The sequence below is a fragment of the Hydra vulgaris genome, chromosome 14, assembly GCF_038396675.1.
Source record: "Hydra vulgaris chromosome 14, alternate assembly HydraT2T_AEP".
NCBI classification, from domain to species: Eukaryota; Metazoa; Cnidaria; class Hydrozoa; order Anthoathecata; family Hydridae; genus Hydra; species Hydra vulgaris.
In genome coordinates, this window is record NC_088933.1 from 29,371,690 (window position 1) to 29,392,266 (window position 20,577).

Below are 20,577 nucleotides of genomic sequence, written 5' to 3' on the forward strand. Positions count from 1 at the left end.
TGACTTGATCCCACAACTTTTTTCGGTTTTCGATCGTTTCTTTAGCGAAATCCTCATTAACATAAATCCCTGTTCCTCGCAAGTTTTTTGTAGCATTAAGTATTTTTGTTTTGTCTTGAAAATTTAACAACTTTAGGACAATAGTTCTTGGTTTTTTATCTTCTTTAGGTTGGCCTATTCTATGAGCTCTTTCTATAACTATATCATTTTTAATTTTTAGTTGGTTTTTGAACATTTCCTTTACTACATTTTCGCACTCAGCCCAATTTTCATTTGGTTTTTCATATATCCCGTCTATTCTTAAATTATTCCTTCGAGACCGGTTCTCCAGATCTAATGCCTTTTTATTTAAATTGTTAATTTCTTTTTCATAACGCTTCGTGATCTGATTTAATTTTTCCGTGATGCTTATTTCTTGAAAGTTAAGACTTTCTTTAAAATCGCGTAGGTCTTTTTCTATGCTCAAGACTTTCGATTTGTTAGTGTCTACTTCTTTTTCAATTTTATCTAATCAATTAGTGAGTATTTTTAAATTTGCACTAATTATACCAGTAAAAATTTTTTCTTGATCTTTTAACAGGCGCTCCGTTTCTTTTAAAATACCGTAAACCGGGGTAACTTTGTACCAATTTTGATAAAGAAGATAACTTTTTGAAAAAAAGGAATATTTTCCCAAAACTATTTTGATGCTAAAAGTTGTGCATTACTAATATCAGTTAATTAGTAAAATGGCGTATTCATTATATTCACCAAATCCAAGATTTTATGGAAATAATGAGGTGGTCAATGTTACCCGGCAATGGGGTAACTTTGTCATAGTAAATTGTTTTTTTAGCACCGGATGTAAATTAAGTGTTATTAACCACATTTAATGTAATTTAAACTTACAGTAGCTTTTATTTCAAAAAGGGATACCTAAAATATGTCAAGAAATTAAAAAAGGGACAATAAAAATAAATATAAACAGTATTAAAGAAGCATATTAGCTAAAATAATTTATTTATTTTTCAATTATTTTTTTATTAAATGTCAGAAAAAGCAAAAAATAAGAGAGTACAAACAATTTGTAACATAAACTCTTTGTAACACAACTTATTTCAATTTATAACAAAACTTGTATAACACAACTTGTAACACAAATTGCGACAATTTGTAACATAAACAATTTGAAACATAAACAAACAATTTGTAACATAAACTCTGTTTTTTTAAGAAAAATTTAGGCATCTCTTCAGTAATCTATCATAAATTCAATAGAGTCTGATTCACCTTCAGATGCTGTTTCTGTTTCACTATTGTATTCTACAGAAATAGATTTTCCTGGTTCAATTTTAAGTCTTTTTTTGGATATATTTTTTTTATTCTTATTTTTACTTTGTGTAACATCTTTCTTATCACCACCTTCATTTTTTTCTCATTTAATATGTCTAAAAGGCTCTAGTCTAAAGCTTTACGAGGACTTAGGGCGTTTTCACTTGGTAATTTGATATACACAACATTAGGATTAAATGGCACCAAACCACAAGCTCTAAATCCACTGATTAAATTTTTTCTCGAACATTCATTAATGGATGTCATTAAATCATTCAGCAACTTAGAGAAATCTTCTTTTGGTAACGTTGCAAATTTTTTACCACGAGAAGTAAGTTTCCAACCCAGAAGTATACTTCTCCAGGCTTTTTTTAATGGTGCAAAGAATGCAACATCAAGAGGTTGAAGTAAATGGGTTGAATTGGGCAGAAGGCATATGAACCTAATGTTATATTTTTCACAAGAATGAATAACTTTATGACTTGAATGGGAGGAGAGATTGTCACCTATTAATGCTTTTTTTCCAGTTTGTTTCTTAATGCATGGCAATAATGTTCGAAAAAACCAATCCTCAAAAGTAACTTCATCAAACCAGCCAGATTGGGTTCTATTATAGCGAGAATTTTTTGGACCATGTTTTATCCATAAATTGTATAAATGTGTGCTTTTAAAAACTGTGTATGGTGGAAGAATTTCTCTAACACCATTTTCACAAAACATAACAGAGAAACAAGCTTTACTGCTATTCATTATTCTCTCAGGGTACTTAGTTCCACGCTTCATTACAACTTTTTTATTTCCAGGGTCATCACGCAAATTTGTTTCATCATAATTCCAAATGTTACAAGGTGGAACTCCTTCAAGCTCAAGTCTAATATTGTCAAAATAAATTTTTAATTGCTCTTTGTTTATAGCTGCACGTTTTCTTTTAATATTTGATGCTATTCTATGGGTTAACTGTGAACGTTTCATAAAACTTGAGACCCAATCATCACCAGGAATGTTGTTTTTAAATATTTTTACAGTACGATTTTGCGATTTTAAATAACCAGCTACTAACATTTTAACATCAAGTTTATTTAATGGAAATCCCCAATCACACATGACCTTGACTCTAGATGAAAATAACTGCTCCTCATCATAAGTAAATATGGTTGGTGCACCAATGCATTTTTTATGCTTTGACTTCATTTTATTATGTATAGTGCTTCTTAATATACTAAACCTTTTTGAGGCTTGACGAATAGACATACCTTCATTAATTGCACCCATACACTCTTTCAAAAGAATGGTATTAGAAGTGTTGTATATACGTTTTCCAACACTATGCATGTTATATTTACGAGGCATTATGCTTTAAACAAAAGTGAATAAAAACAACACAAGCAAACTGCAATGTAGTAATTTATTAAACTATAATATAATTTTATTAAATTGCAATTAAATTTAAAAATAAGAGTCTCTAAATTTTGTTATAAAGTTAACAAAATTATGATTTAGCAACAACAACAACAAATAGTTTAACAAGAAAATATACTTTTTTAATAATCCTAAAATACATTCATGCTTAAACTGTTTTTCAAAATAAACAATTCGGATAACATGCTTCAAAAAAATATTATAGTTAGAATAACGATCAAACTACTTTAAAATGAATATTATTTACATGGCCAAAGTTACCCCAAAAGAGTATAAACCTACGGGGTAACTTTGACCACCCTGTAAAAAAACCAGAATGTTGTTACTTGAGCCAAAAACTTTTCACTTAATTTTATCTGAACCTTTGTCTTTAAAACAGAACTAAAACTGAGTTGTTTGCTATCATTTTTATCTTTGCCCAGACAACATTCTGTTTTACAGTTTTTGATTGTGTTTTACCAAGATGTAGTTTTCATTCTTTTTCACTTATAATAAAGAGCATTTGCACCAAACTTCATATCAAAATTTAAGCAAGAAAGATTGCATTTACAAATAAAACAAAAATAGTAAAACGTTACTTAACTGTTAAAAAGTTACAGATGTTTAGTTAAAAGTTTTAAAAATGGCCAAAGTTACCCCGCTGGCCAAAGTTACCCCGGTTTACGGTACTCTTTTTTTGTTCTTCGAGTTTGTTTGTAATTAACTTCTCTATATTTTTCAATGTAATTTCCATTATTTCTTCTTTTACTTTATTATGATCAAGTTCTTTCTTTTATTAAATTTAAATCAGAAACAATTCTGTTCAAATTTACTAAAAAAACAAAACAAAAAAATTTGCCAGAAAACAACAAACAGAAAACGAAAACTTTCAACAGCTGAATTTATTGAACAACTTTACAACCAGAAAACAACAACCAAAAAACAACAACTTTCAAACAACTTCAACAACTAAATATATTGAATTATGAATATATTGACTATGTTCTTTATTCTTTTTACTTTGGTGATTGCTTTGATAACAACAGATTGAAAGAAAAGTAAATTAAAAGAAAAGTAAATTTGTGTAAGGATATTAAAAAGTCTGTCAATTTCTAACTTAAATTTTTCAGAAAGTTTACCTCCTCTTTTAGTATCAATAGAATCATGTGTGTGTTGTGAAGTTGTTCTGCATAATAATACATTAGATGAGATTACAATGTACGAACTGTCATACAAAAGATAAATGCTTGCAGCACATTGAGTTCCTTTAACACAAGATTACATCAGTAGTGGTCTAGTCGTAAAAATTTTCCCCATTATTGGCTTTATAAATAAAACACGTCCGCTCACGGTAGTGCATATTCACTTTTTTAATACGGTTTTCTAATCTTTTTCCTTTTCTTTGGACTTGCGTTTTTGCATTTAAACTAAACACACCTTAAATCATTTACGTTTATAAGTAAAGTTATAAGAAAAAAATCATATTTTGCTAAAAATCATTAAAGCTCGAAAGTTCGTTTCAAAGAAAGTAACAAATAATGGCTACAAAATGAACGGACTCTTTTAACTGTTTCCGTTGAAGATTTATCTGCTTTTATCCCAACTCTAGTTGGCAGACCCCATGTGAGTTTTAACATTTCAAGTAGAAAAATAAAAAAAAAGATAATTGGCGCCATTATTAACATCTTTTTCACCTTCAGAACTATTGTTTGCATCATATAGTAGATTGCGCCAAGACGGAAAAGAAACTGTTTTATAATTATCAGATCAGACCGTGTTTTGGTTTAAAAAATAATCTTGTTTTTAATGACAAGCTATTGTTAGCCTTAATTTATAGAATCTCAGTGATATTAATTTTTTTGTCTCACGTTGTTTGACATCCAACAGTTTACGAACCAAAACCGCACACTTAATGGTAATATTCCATGAAGACCTCGAACCTCAGTTCTCAAATGAAATTGTTAAATTTTGTTTAAGTTGAAAATGAGATGAAAATGTCGAAGGTTCGTTTAAGCAGTTGAACAATAATACCACGTCAACTAAAAACAAATTTTGCATGAAAAAAGTAAATAATTACAAATGATAACATTTTTGATAAGCATAAGGTTGTGGCTGCTTTCTTGATTGCAATACGCAACCTTTATTTTACGATAAGCAGCGGAAAACGTTTATTCTCACGATTTCAAATTTTTTTTAAAGATTGCTGCTAAGCAGAGTTTACAAAAATTATTTAATCAAAGAAATTGCAAAAATCAATAAAATTCTAGAACAATCTCTTATCTTTGGTATCATTAAAAAATTATTGCATAGATATGTTAGCTGGTTTAATTCTTAAAAAATCATTAAAAAAAAAGGCATTTTACTTAAAACTACTTATTACAATAAATATTTTAAAAAGTAATGTTAACCGGGTTTAAGATAATATAAAAGAACAATTATTCTACTTGTCATATTAGTACAAAATTTTTTGTTATAATAGGTAGATCCGTTTCGAATTTCAGCCTTTGATAAAATACATAATTATTTACTAAATCTATTCACATAAATTAAAAAAAAGGTTTAAAAAAGCACTTTTCAAACTTTTCACTAAATAATATTTTTTGTATTACTGAAAATATAAACCAACTACAAATTTTATAGCAGGTTTCTTATTGGGATAACTTAGTTAAGGGAGCTAATAACTAAAAACTTAGGAGAGGTCAATTGGCGAGTTAACAAATAGCAAGAGAGCTCAACCGAATTGTATAACTCAACTGAGATTAAGAATACAATACAAATAGCAAGGGTTTGTTATACAAAGAGTATAAGTACCTTTAAATAAAGAAACCGTTCTGATTTTGTTTTATAAACCTTCTATTCTTTTCATAGAACTTAAAATAGAAAGACGTAGGGACGTGACTAAATAAATAAAAACAAACATAAAACACAACATTTATAAAAAAGTAACAACAAAGAGTGTTAACAGTAATGGCGGTTTTATAAAAATATTAGGATGGCATGGGAAAAAACAAAAACATTCTTTTAACATCTAATCCTTAGCTATCACATTTGAAAGAGGATACTTTCGTACGATAATCACTGTGTACAAATTTTTAAGAAAAAATAACGATAAGTACTTTTCATAATTTATACGTCAAAGGCCCTATATACTAATAGAATAATATTGAATCTTTAGTATTTCTAAGTGTACTATCCACAACACATTCTTCTATATTTTTTAAAAATAGAATCCACAGATAAAATTTCATTTACAATATAATTTACAATTTTAGAAGCCGATAAAAAAATCTTATCAAAAAGACTGAACAATCAGGCAAATATGTCGGAAAGCGTAACTTTAAAGTCAAGATTTGAAAACATCGACTGATTGTATTTTAAAAAAATCGACTAATATATTGTAAATAAATATTACAAAGACTGACGGAGGTGAATGGTATATTACCAGCTACCAAATAATCAAATAGAGTTACTCCAACCGTCAGATCTATTAAAGAATTTAAATAGTAAAGATTGTAGGAGTTGAAAAATATTCGTCATCAAAAAAACACATGCACACACACACACACACAAAAGAAATACTATTAGAAAATGACACTCAGGCAGTGAGACATATTTGTTCTCAAAAATCTAATATAGCAGTTCTAAAAATTAAAACTAATATATCATTATATTGCGCTGTTTATCCACTGTCCTCTTCCAAAACTTACATCGTATTTTGAGGCAACCTTAATTGGAGATACAATTTTGTCATTGCTTAGATCTTCGTTATCAAGCCAAGCGACACTTTTGTTTTCATTATTTACCCCTCTATTTTGATGACGTGTCCGTGAACTATAAACACGTTTTTGATTTACTTTACTAATTTTCGAACGATCTGGAGTTGATTTATTTACACCTTTCATTAAATGAAACGCTGAATTATTGTAATCTTCAAAACCATAATTACTATGCCACGGTGTAATAAATGGAGTTTCCAAAAGACCACGACCTAGGTGTGCTCGCATAGAGCGTCGTGGACTTGCTCTTTGTCGGTGACTGCTTGGCAAATCAACGCAGTTTGGTCCTCCAACTAAAACTTTTGGACCGTGCTTTGAGTAACCAATTCCTGATTTATTACCGTCCCAATGAGCAACGGGAAATCCAGCAACCTTATAGTAGAAAATTAAAGCAATTTGAACATCCAAGCAAACTATATTACAATTTTAATTTATTTAAAAAAAGAGAATAAGATTTGAGTTAAGCGTATTAAACCTTATAATCACATAAATCTTTATTGAATAAAAATACCGAATACCGAATAAAATACCGATTAGGGCCAGCCAAACATGTCTATTTATACTTAATAAAACATTAGTAGCAAAATTTATCTTACATGTAATGTTGCACCGCTTCCATGTACAGGTCGCTTGCTTCCAGGACCCCTTGAGCGAATTCTTTGCATGTAACTTTGAGATTGACTGACATCATATAAAGGTCCAACAGACAAGGGATACAAATTTAAAAAAGGTGAATCATTTCTAAAGCCGGCAATTAAATACTTCGAATGTAAACCCTCAGTGACGCACCACCGAAGGCGATCAAGCTTTTCTACTAAATGTGGCTTTTCGATAAAATAAATATTTACAACAGTTAATATTTTATTTTAAAAACAAAACAAAATATTTAAATTTTAGAAACGGCATTCACAATAAAAACTACAGAAAAAATATTGATACAAAGCATAATATATAGATCCAAAATATATACACAAAAAGGAAAAATGACGATTACTTTCTCAGTTTCTGTTAATTACAAATTTATAGTAATAGGGTTAACATTAGAAATATTTATTTTTAAAACATCAAAATGCAAAAAGTTTTTATTACTTACCTTACCGTCGCAGAGTTCAAGTACGTTTGCATTGGTTGTGGCTTGCAGCCATTTACTGTGGAATAATTTTCCATCAAAGAAGTTCCAAGGGCAGCATAACTCCCACGGTAAGGGTGATCCACAAGCATCATTAGCTAAGACTGCATCTTCAACACCTTTCATAAAAATTGCAGCAAGCTGAATACATCTAAATTTAAAAAGTATAAACTAAGGCTTATACAATTAATGCATTAAATCTATTAAAGCAAAATGCAAAATGTAACTTTAAAATTAAATTTTATTTGAATAACTTTTTATTTGAACCCCTTTAAGCGCAAACCAATGTATTTTTTATTTTTATTATTTTCTTATCAGTTTCACTCCCAACAAGGCGGCAAGCAGCCACAAATTTTAAAAGTTACTAGAAAAAACAAAATTGGGAGTTACTAGAAAACAAAGATATTGTTAAAGAGCAAAAAAACGGTTGACAGAAGACTTAAAAAGTTGTAGGCTGTACGAGTCAGCAAAACATGAAGATGGAAGAAAGTTCCGAAAGGTTAAAGTATGGGGAAAAAAACTAGACGAATAAAAAATTTCAGAGCATGCATGGACAGTTACAGTAAAAGGATCGGGCTTTGCTGAATGACGAGTCAAGCGAGAATGAGTTTTGGTATATGGAACTAGAGATGATAGCTCCTACGAGCAGCAACCATGATACCATTTGTAGAAAAGAGAAAGAGATGCAACTTTATGACGATGGGTGAGAGGCTCAAGTTTGGCAGATAGAGCAGGTACAACTACGTTTACAATGCCTTTTTGAACCCTGTCTAGAAGAGAAAGACCATCATTAGAAGAACCAGCCCAAATATGACAACATAAAGCCCAAATATGACAACATACTCCATAAAGAGACAAATGTGAGGTTTCTAGAGGTAGAAAATAAAATCAGAAAGTAAGACAATGGCAAGAACAATAAAAAGAAGCAACCTTAGCAGATGCCAATCTAGCAATTGGTTGTATATATGGTTTCCATAAGAGGTTAGTTGTGAACGATAATCCAAGGAGAAGTAAAGAAGAGGACTCAGTGAGAGGGTAGCAATTCATCAATATAAGAATGTGGATATTATTGTATTAGTTGTTTGCATAAAATAACTGCATTTTTTTGGATTTCAAATTTACAAGCCGCAATGAGCCCTAATTTGTTACAGAAGTGAGATCAGATTCAAGATCGACTGCCTGTTCTAAGAAATCAAAAAGAGAAGACTTTTTTCAAGACAGGAGAATAAAGTTCAGTCACCCGCAAATAGAGCCACTTTAGATGTAAGGTTGTCAGCAAGATCATTAATGTATATAAGAAACAAAACAAGACTAAGGATGGAACCTTGAGGTGCCCCAGAAGTTTCTGGAAATAAAGAAGAGGGTTAGCCTTTGATGATGACTTTAATAAAGCTGTTGGAATGAGAAGATTTGACAATTTCAAAAATTTTTCAGATACATTAAACGAAGCAAGCTTATGAAGAAGACCAGCATTATAAACTTTATCAAAAGCTTTAGATATACTAAGAGAAATTGCCCTAGCCTTGCCGCCTCTATCTAATGCATGAAAAATCTTTTAGTAACATCAGTTAGCAAATCAGTTTTTAAAAATTGAAATTACAGATGCAATTTTCCAGCAAGCAGGAAAACAAGATTCAGTCAAGCACTTATCAAATAGTTTATTTGGAACTAAATAGAGATCTGGAGAACACTTTTGTAAGGCTATGACAGGAATGTTTTCTGGAACACAAACCGTAGAAGAGTTTACTTGATATATGACTTTAGCAACAGAAGCTGGAGTGACTTGAATGTCTATCAATGGGTTAACCAAATAAATGTTCTTTGCAAATAGTTCAGCCTTATCCTTAGGAGAGGTAATAAGATCAGTCCCATGAATGAGATAGTATGTTAGACCTTGTTTCTCCGTCAATGTCAACTTGTTTCTTCGCGCAGCGGCCTTGTTCGTCAAGGTTCGTGTTTCGGATATATAGAGTTGAGAGAGGGTTATAACCACAATTAAGTAGCCTCCTCATCTGTAGTCCTCTTCTGGGCCTTGGGGAGGTGAAATAACAAAAAAAAAAAAAAAAAAAAAAAAAAAAAAAAAAAAAAAAAAAAAAAAAAAAAAAATAATGTTAGACCTACCTTAGTTACACACGCTGTTGAAAATTTTTCAAAGGTCTCTAGAGCCTAACTTCTGAGATAAGATTTAGTGAAATGGGAATAATAAAGCATCAGACCTTTTTACATCAATTTCTTGCAATAACAAATAGCCCTTTGTTCTCAAGAGAGTTGTTCTTTTGAAAAAGATGAAAAATATGATTATGATTATATATAGCATCTGCACAAGAAGTTGAAAACCATGGAGTAGAATGAAACTTGACTTAGAACCGACCAGAAAGAATGAAAGCTTCCATTCCTTTCTGAATCCAGGAGATTACATAGGAGGCCTATTTATCAGCAGAGAGACAAAAGACATCAGCTCAAGGACTGTCACAAAGAAAATTATGAGAGGTATCCCAGTCAGCTTTAGTGTAGTAAGTAGTGCAATGATCAGGTGATTCGGAAGAAGAAGTATGAGATAAAAGATTTCTAGAGAGATTATTATAAATGAATGTATAAATGAATGTATAAATGAATGTATAAATGAATGTATAAATGAATATGTAAATGAAAATGTAAATGAATGTATAAATGCGTAAATAAATTGGTACATGCCCTTGATCTTTTAAGGCATAGCAAACTCAAGCAAATAATACAACAATAAAGATTTTTATCAGAGACAAATGTAATAGCCTGCAACTGTGACCATTTGATATGTTATTAAATAGAACTATAAAAATAACATCTATAAAAATAGTTACAAAATATTCCTAAACAAACCTACCTGGCATCAATCACATTTAGCCTAATGGTAGCTAGATGTTGGACATTATGATCTATTGTTAAATGACTTGAAAGAGATTGAGCTAAAAATGCATCAATATCATGCTTTGTAAGAACTACTTTCTCTTGTTGAACCAAATATCTAAACATAATTGTTTTTAACTAATGAATAATAATAATGTTTAAGAAATGTTTAAATATAATAAATATATAAATGTTTAAATTTTTTCAATACATTTTTGGTTTACTTAAAATATTACACTTGATATTTTAAATTAAAAATAATATTAAAATCATTACAATTAACTTTAAAACAGTTAAAAAAAAGTTAAAAAGTTTTAAAACAGTAGTTTTTGTTAAAATTTATACAGAAGTATTTAAAATCAGACATGTCACATAGGCAACAATACCTAACTATTGGCGAAATGATGTTAGAGGATATAAATTGAAAGTTCCCTTTTTAAATAAAATATATTTGGGTACTGAAAGAAAAAAATATTAATTTTTGATTAAACTGGTCTAATCTAAAAACTGCGCCTGCCTATAATAACATTTCCAAAAAATGTATATTTTGTTTACAAGAAAAATTTGAAATTATTACTCATTTAGATCAAGAAAATTTACAGAACAAAAAATCTGAATTATCTTCTAAATGCAGACATGAAATATATATATATATATATATATATATATATATATATATATATATATATATATATATATATATATATATACAGTATCGGACAAAACGAGTGCAACCAAATAATGCTAATTTAGTTTCTTTATACAAAAGCGCTGCATTTTTTCAATTTAGAGAAATAACTATGTAACTGTTTAGAGACAAAGTTCTTCAAGTTTTATTCATCACAAAGTTCATTATTTGTACACGAAAATTAATAAATTAATCAAAAGTATTAGAAAAAGTCGATTTCCTTCTGGACAAAACAAGTGCAACTCAATGTTGGGGACAAAATGTTGACCAAGTTGTATTTCGCTATCAATATATCGTGGCGAATCCTTTGTTGTACAAGGACAAAATGTTGACCAAGTTGTATTTCGCTATCAATATTTTGTGGCGAATCCTTTGTTGTCGATCACAGCCTTGCATCTTTGAGGCATAGATTCAATCAGGTGATCAAACTTTGTGGAACCGCTGCCCAGGCCTTTTGGATTTGTTCAAACAGTTGATCCTTATTACGAACACCATCACGAATAATTCTGCGGTTGACGATCTCCCACAGGTTCTCGATAGGGTTGAGATCCGGAGATTGAGGCGGCTAATCCATCACCGATTGGTGGTTGTCTTGAAACCACTGCTTGACTACTTTTGCAGTGTGTTTCAGATCGTTGTCTTGCTGAAAAACCCATTTTATTGGCATATTCCATTCAGCCTGAGGTAACATAACATATTTCAGGATATTTTTATACATGAAGCGGTCCATTATTCCATCGTTTCGATGTATTGGACCTAGACCCTTAGCAGAAAAACACCCCCAGACCATTACATTGCCTCCACCATGCTTCTCGGTCTTATGGCAGTAACGTAAATCGAGGCGTTTTCCGGCCGGTCGACGTACACGGCAAATGCCATCGCTCCCAATGATGTTGAACCTCGATTCATCACTGAACAGGACAGTTTGCTATTTCTGCCCATTCCAGTCAATATAAGATGTAGCAAGCAGGAGTCTTTTCTTCTGGTTTTTTAGTGAAATCAGCGGTTTCTTTGCAGGGCGTCGAGAAAACAATCCGGCTTTAACAGCACGTCGTCTGATTGTTCAGTCCGATACAGGCAGCTCTAATTGCTTTAGTATCTCGACTGATGATAATCAGGGATCCTTCTTGACGGATCTGACGATCATAAAATCCTCTCTAGAAGTGGTGGAACGCGGTCTTCCACCTTTGTTATCTGCTGCCAACTTCCCCGTAGAACGATATTTGGAACATAGTCTTGATACGGTCCATTTTTTCACGCGATATTTATCACAAACACTTTTTTGTGACATTCCACTTACGTAATCGCCAATAATTTTCTTTCTTAGTTCCAATCCAAGAAAATGAAACAAACCAAAAAAATTGCACTTGTTTTGTCCGCTGCAAAATGGCACTTGTCAACGAAATTCTGTCTGTGTGCTGTCACCTGTCAGCTGATTGCTCATGTCATGGCATGCTATGACTCCAGACTCCTGAACTGTTTGCTGTGATAGTATAGTTCGTTTCGTTTTTAAGACATGTAGAATTAGGAACACTTTTTAGCATTGTTCGATGTTGGTTGCAAATGTTTTGTCCAATACTGTGTATATATATATATATATATATATATATATATATATATATATATATATATATATATATATATATTTTGCCTATAGACCAGTATTTTAAAAAAAGTTTTAAAAATATGTAAAATTTAATAGGATACATTTCTTTCTTTTGCTAATTTGATTACTTATACTTAAATTCTTTATTCATTTCATTATCTTTATTAAAATTATTAATATCAATATCAAAATGTTGTTTATAATTTATGGATTTTGTAATAAATATACTTTAAATAGATTTTAAATTTAAATCTTTCAACATGTAGCAAATGAATGCAAAATGACAATAAATAAAGTTAATTTCAAAATATCAAAGTAAGTACTTTGATATTTTGAAATTAACTAGTACTGCATAATTTAATTTATAAAATAAGATTAATTAAAAATTAACAACTTTATTCTGAAATAAATTACTGTGTAAATTTTTATGCATAATATTAATGCATTCAGTTAATTTTTAAAATAGCATTTAAATCAAAATACAGTAATAGTTTCACTTATGTAATCAACATTTTGATTTCAATAAACCAAAATGTTAATTTTGATATTTTATTATATGTTATTGTATGTATTATTTGTATTATATGCTATTGTATGTTTTGCAAGCTAATCTTTCTAAACAAAAAAATTTTTAACCTTAACACACAGCATAAAATTATTAATCTCTGAGGAACCATGCTTGTATTAGACATATTAACAGTATCACTTCGCATACAAGATAAGAAAGCTTTTAACCGATTAGAGTTGTCTTCAACATCTGTACCTAGCCAAAGTTTTCTTAGTGGTGGTATTTTCCAATTCATGCCTAAATAAAGTCAAAAGACATATATTTAAGAAATTAAGTCAAAAACTTTGAAAGAAATTTGACTGATCTTAATATAACTTTTATGGGTTAAAGAAGACTTTTTTGGTTATGATTATAATAACTTATAAGTTATATTTTTGGGTTTTGAGTTATTAATAGGCTTAATCAAACTTTTTTGATAAAAAAAAAAAAAAAAAATTTTATATATCATAAATTAAATAAATATAATAAAACAATAAAAGTTTGATAACATAATGCAAAGTGATTAATGGTAAAGTTATATATTGTAACTTTAACAAATGATTTTAAAAAATAAATCATAAATACCTTTTGCTTCAACTTCATCTGGTTTATCTAATGGCTTGTCTCCATATACAGACCACTCTTTAACAGTAAAACTGCTAAGACGCACCTCATTATCACTGTTTTCAGCTTTATTTTCCAAAGACTTTTCATGGTCTTCAATCTGTTTTACACCAAATAAAATACCATAAACAAGCTGTCGCAAGGGTCGATAAAGTAAAGGTATTGCCAAACGCGAAGTTGAAAGCTCATCATCGACACCCATATCTAATATTATTTCGCCTTTTGTGAGGAGCTGCAAAATCTCTGGACACATCTGCCCGTTTTGATGACGTGTCAATGCAACATTCAACACATCTATATTTATTGACTCATGCAAACGAGTAACAGTGATATCTATTTTAAAAATAAAACTGGGTGTACACTAGCAACTTAAATGTGAAAATCTTTGTAACACATTATCCCCTCTACAAATTTGTTTAGTTTTCTAAGAAATATAAATAAAATCTAATATAAACATTTATATAAACATAAATACCATTTATAAGTAACCAAAAACATCTTTTAAACTTGAAAATCAAAGTTGAAAAATATTTTAAACAAAATTAGCTTCAGAACTAAGCTTGCTTTAAATATGTTTGAACACTAATTATTTGTTTGAACCTTATCAAAATCATCCAAGGGGTCATGCGTCAGTGATAGTTAAACATTAATTTTCTAATTTTTAACAGAACCATTTAAAACATTGATTTTCCTCAATAATAATAAATAAACTTATTTAACTCTAACTTATAGTTATGTCATCTTTCATTTTTTTCCTAAGAGTCTCTTTATTATATTTTAACAAGACTACAAAAATGGTAACTTTGAGAAACTTTGCACAACTCTACCCTCCATCTTTTAGAATGACTTCAAAACACTCTTAAGATTTCTTCAAAAAGCCATATGGTTTCTTGACAACAAAATGAGCACCATCTTTTTTAGACTTCTTCCCTACAGCTAAGAAGTCAGCTAATAGAATTTACTCCTAAAAGCCACAATATACTTTTGTTGCCTAATTGAATTCAAAAACCACATCAACAAAAAGATTGGTCAACACTAGAATCTTAATTAATCACTAAAATGTTGCAACAGGACTTTGATGATTCGTTAAAATTCACACACACAGATATATATATATATATATATATATATATATATATATATATATATATATATATATATATATATATATATATATATATATATGTATATATGTATACAGTATTGGAAAAAACTAAAGCAACTCAGGTTATAAAATCATACTTTTATTAAGAAACTCATTATCTTTTTATAATATCGAAAATAAATTTAATTTTTATTATAACAAAAATAGTTTACCTGAAAATTATTAAATTTTTATAATGTATTAAATAAAAAAATAAAAAAAATAATTTTTTTTTTTAAAATGATAGCAGTTATTAACTGAAAAAAACTAAAGCAACATTTTATAATAGATAAAATTAAATAAATCATTATATAAAAAAAAAAAAAATTAATATTTTGTAGAGTAACCCTTGTTTTTAATTACATCTTCACAACGTTTTGGCATTGATTTTTATCAAGTTCTCAATAGTTTCTTTTGGAATCTCCATTCACTCTTTTTCAATGGCCTTGAATAATTGATTTTGGTTGGAAAATCTGCGCCCTCCTAATCTTTTTTTTGCAATTTCCCATAAATTTTCTATTGGATTTAAATCTGGGGATTGAGCGGGCCACTTTATTAATTCTATTTTATTATCTTCGATCCATTTTGTCTCGAATGCTGATGTATGCTTAGGATCCCGGTCATGTTGAAACCTCCAACGAATGGGCATTTCCTCCTCAGCATATGGTAACATTTTTGTTTCCAAAATTTCTTTATATTGGAGACGATCCATTTTATTATTTACTTTCACAATAGGTCCTGCTCAACCCCATGAAAAACATCCCCACGCCATCACAGACCCACTTCCATGTTTTACTGTCAAGTTGCAGTATTTAAGCAATAATCTTGTCCCACTTGGCCGTCTAATATGTGTCATACCATCAGATTGAATTAAATTAAATTTGGATTCGTCAGAAAAAAGTACAGTTTTTAATTGTTGCAGAGTCCATTTCCCATAAGTTTTGGCAAAATTTATCCTTGCTAATTGATTTTTTTTAGATATGACTGGTTTACAAGCTGGCCGCTGACTTGGTAATTTAGCCTCTAGAGCTTTATTTCTGATGGTTCTGTCTTTCATATTTAACTCTAAGTTCCTTAAAACTTCAGTGGATGAAATTGCAGGATATTTTTTTGTCTAATAATTAATCTTCACAGGTTGTTGTTTTTCATGGACGGCCTCCCTTATGATTTACTTCTACATTACCAGTTGTAATAAATTTTTTTATTAACCTTGATATTACAGATATATTAATATTATACTTTTCACTTAAATCTTTTTGAGTTAATCCTTTATTATAATCACTAACTATGCAATTTTATGTAAAAGTATTGTATTTATTTCTCGCCATATTAGTTTTTTTATAACTTCAATTGGCTAAAGTACACAACTATCTTCACAAATTGCAAAATTGACTGTGAATCATTTTTTTTTTAATATTTTGTTTTAACCATATCATAAGAAACTTGTTTAAACTTGTTTGTTATTATAATGTTTATTTTTAGGTAATAAATCAAAAAAATATTAAAACTTAACTCATATCATTTTGTAACTGCTTTAGTTTTTTCCACAAGAAACATTCCCATTTTTGCTTCATATTATTTTTTTAATTAGTAAATTTTGAAAAAATAAAAATATCTTTTAATAACTTTATAAAATAAGGGAGGGGTAAAAAAATTCCATTAAAATATTTTAAATAATCATTACTTAAATTTTGAAAAGTAGGATATTATACAAAAAGTTGCTTTAGTTTTTTTCAATACTGTGTGTATATATATACATATATATATATATACAGTGCTTTTTTTCTGGAAAAAAAGGTGACAGAACTCTACCTTTTTTATATGTCAAAAATGAAGCAATAGACCTTTCCTACAAATTGTCGAATGCGCAATGCATTGTTATAGTTGTATTTATTTAAATCTAAACAATCCGAATAAACTTTTTTTTGAAGTAGATTTTACTACAGTGATGAGTTCTTTTAATGGCAATTTAGAAAACAAAACAGCTGCTAGTTGTTCTCTGAGCTGTTGTCCAATATATAAAGCTGTTTTTCGTGAACTTAAACATGATGAATTTGTTGCTTTCAATCAAGAGGAATCTATAAACAACAGTATTTCAACTTGAACAAGACATTTATTTTAGCCAATTATAACTCACAATTTTATCTTATTATCTTATTAAGAGAACTATTTAAAGAAAATTTTGTAAAAATGTATCCATACATTTTTAAAGCATCCATAAAATTTTTTATTACAAAGTGTAATATTGCAGCGTCTGCGAAACGTAAACAATACAAAGTTTTTACTTACTTGCGGCAGTCTACTATTAAAGTACTTTACGCTAAATGCAATCGAAAAGCTGATGTAGGGGGCTGTTGAAAGCATGTTGATGCATCATTATACTAACTACTAGACTAGACTAGTCAGAATTTAAACTAGTCCCAGAAAGTAAAACACCTTTTGACTTTTTAAAGATATGATATGCTCCACACAAATCAACCAAATCTGAAGCAATTTTATTTTCAAATCTTTTTGGCAAGTTGTGCAGCCGAGCTTTGTTGGAAACAGACCCGCTTGTTTTTGGAACAAAACTCTGTTTTTTGCTTTAATGTTCAGCAACTTGGCCAGCTGTAGTTGGTGTAACTGTCTGCAGAAGGTAAATCTGACGTTGTAATTTTTATTTCTTGTGTTTCATTTGCACTTAATTTGATTTTTTTCAAACCGGAGAGTCAACCGAGAAGAAACTGGTGGTTTTTTTCATACTTAGTTTTGTGTTATTTTATTTAATTAATATTTTTATATTACTGTCGCAAACAGTGTTAAGTTTTTCATTTTAAAAAATCATTATAAGGCATTATGAGATGATCAGAAAAAACATTGCACAGAAACAATAGAATTTCTTAAAAACGCAAATGGTTGTGAAACTGATATTCGGACAATAGTAATTTGGTATCAAAAAAACGAACAAAACATAAGAACATAAGTTAAAGGAAATTTCTTCTCAAGCAAATTTAGTTTTTACTAAGAAACAATAGATTCTGAAAGGCAGCGCGATAATGTTTTCATATGTGTTATACTTATATGTTTTATTTGTTTTTGATTATAAAAATGTGTTTTACTTGATCTTTACAACCCACATTTGCATTTTCAATTTAAAGAGGTTTTAATACATTTATTATATAATAATACAAGGGAAAAAAAATGTTTATATATATATAAAAAGAAAAGGTGCCGGATATTGGAGCATTGTGTATATATATATATATATATATATATATATATATATATATATATATATATATATATCAACACTGGAAATAATTATTTCAAAGTTGTTGATCAACACTGATCAACTGAAATGAAAAATAAAATGTTCATCCGATATTTTATGATTAATATATTTTTATACTTACTATTTGATCAAATTTAATTACTACTTTTGATGTTTAATAATTAAAACTTTAAAGATCTTTATTAAAATTTAAGCCAAATTAAATTGTTTAAACTGTTATATTGTTTTAATAATTTTTTTCTTACCACTTGCCTCATTTGTTCTTTGGATTTAAAAAAAAATATTAACATTTCTAGGTACTTAAAATTCATTGCATTTAAAAAAAATTTAATTCGTAAAAAATCATTTATCATTTAACTAACTTTTCAAATAAAATCAGAAAAAAATCTTTATTAAAAGAAATTCAATTAGAAAATAGTCTTTATTCCACTAATCAAAAACATTCCATATTTTTTATTATTCAATATTTTTGCTTATTCATACAACTTTTGCACTTTTTTTTAACTAAATATTGTTATAGTCTAGTATTGTTGTAAAACAGTTTATTTCAATAATCAAAAAAATTAAGTTGCTCACTTAATAATTTTAACCTTCTGTTTTTAAAAGTATCCGGACTTTTTGTTATTAAAATTGCCTTGAAATTAATGCCAATCAAATTTGATCAGCTGGAATTGATATTTGGAGACACCATTTTTTCCAAAAGTAGACAACCACTGATCATTGATCGGCCTTTTTTTCCAGTACTGATATTTATTTAAATATCTCTCTGTGTATGTATGTATGTATATATATATATATATATATGCACATACTACAGCATACATATATATAAATTTGCTGATTTTTCCTGGCTGACTGGAATCCAGATTATCTAAAACACAGAGCGGATGTAACAGCACTTTTCTGCATGTTCTACCAAAATAGTCACTCATGTATACATATAAATATAAATGTATACTTTCTATATAAGATTTTTTTTTATTAATCTTTGTTTTTATTCTTTTTCTGAAAAAAACTATAAACAACTGCATTCTTGCACAGGAAATGCATATCTATATACACTATAGTATGTATGTATGTATGTATGTATGTATGTATGTAAGTATGTATGTATATATGTATGCATGCATGTATATCAGCATGGAAAATAACGGGTGGTCAATGGTCACCGCCTGAAATGACTGAAATTGCTATTTTGACTTCTCAAAATGGATTCTTCCCGGTGAAAAAAAAAGTTATATAACGTGTAACGTGTTATCAGAATGTCTTTGAATATGCATATACCAAAATTTGATAAAATGTAAATCTTTGAAAAAAGCTTCTAAAATAATTTTATCGTTTGTACGCTAATTTAAATCGCTTTGTTAGTGAGTATTATAAATCACGTAAACTATTTTTTTTTTTTGTTTTACTTATCAAGACTAATTTTATTTTACTGGTGGTGAAATCCTTAACTGCTTTTTTCATAAATGATTGAAGTTCTTATTTTATTATTGTTCTAATAATAATATAATATTAACTAAAAACTTTTTTTTATTCCTACATTTTATTTATATTTTCTTTATATCATTTTATTTATTTTTCTAATAACCTTTTGCCAATTCCAATGAAAAAATGCCTTTATTTTTTATTTTTAGTTTAATTATCAACAACAAATTATCGAATAAGAGCCGCACACCAAGCCCCAAAATAACACCAATAATTCATTTGCTGATGATAACATTGAAAAATTGTATTACTTTTATAATATGCCGTTACGTTATGCTGGCTTCACTGGGAGTGTAAATAATATGTTACATGCTTGGCATAACTTAGTTGATTACACTGCCAAATATTTGGCACCAGATAAAACTGAGTACTGTAAAGTATGGTATCAAATTTTTTCGAGTTCTATGAAAAAAGATTGGAGTCCAGTTCTACTTCTTGTTGAATTGTTGGTCATATTGCCTGTTTCAAATAGAAAGGTTGAGCGTCTTTTTTCTCTTATGAATAGAATTAAAATTGACACAAGAAATTGCTTAACTGAAAAACGGCTAAATAATTTAATTTGGGTGTGCACTGATGAAACAAATAGTGAAGAATTTGATGTAAATCCTGTCATTGAATTATGGGCCGAAGATACGTAACGAAGGCCTACACAAGAAAGTCGAAAAATTTATTCAAAAAAAGCAACAAAAAAAGCTATAAAAACATTAAT

The 20,577-nt window shown here is 28.9% G+C and overlaps 1 protein-coding gene across 2 annotated transcripts in view; it reads right to left on the minus strand.

Annotated features, from left to right (window-relative positions):
* Window positions 1–5,867: 5,867 nt before the first annotated feature.
* Window positions 5,868–20,577, minus strand: part of LOC100204520 (constitutive coactivator of PPAR-gamma-like protein 1 homolog) — a 47,667-nt gene continuing 32,957 nt past the window's right edge. For both annotated transcript variants that reach the window (XM_065817401.1, XM_065817402.1), the window contains exons 6-11: window positions 13,927–14,298; window positions 13,431–13,599; window positions 10,478–10,618; window positions 7,579–7,765; window positions 7,082–7,309; window positions 5,868–6,857 (exon numbers count right to left, since the gene is read on the minus strand). In XM_065817401.1, the coding sequence (XP_065673473.1) occupies window positions 6,375–6,857; window positions 7,082–7,309; window positions 7,579–7,765; window positions 10,478–10,618; window positions 13,431–13,599; window positions 13,927–14,298 (1,580 nt within the window). In that variant the 3' untranslated portion in view covers window positions 5,868–6,374. The remainder of the gene's footprint in view (window positions 6,858–7,081; window positions 7,310–7,578; window positions 7,766–10,477; window positions 10,619–13,430; window positions 13,600–13,926; window positions 14,299–20,577) is intronic.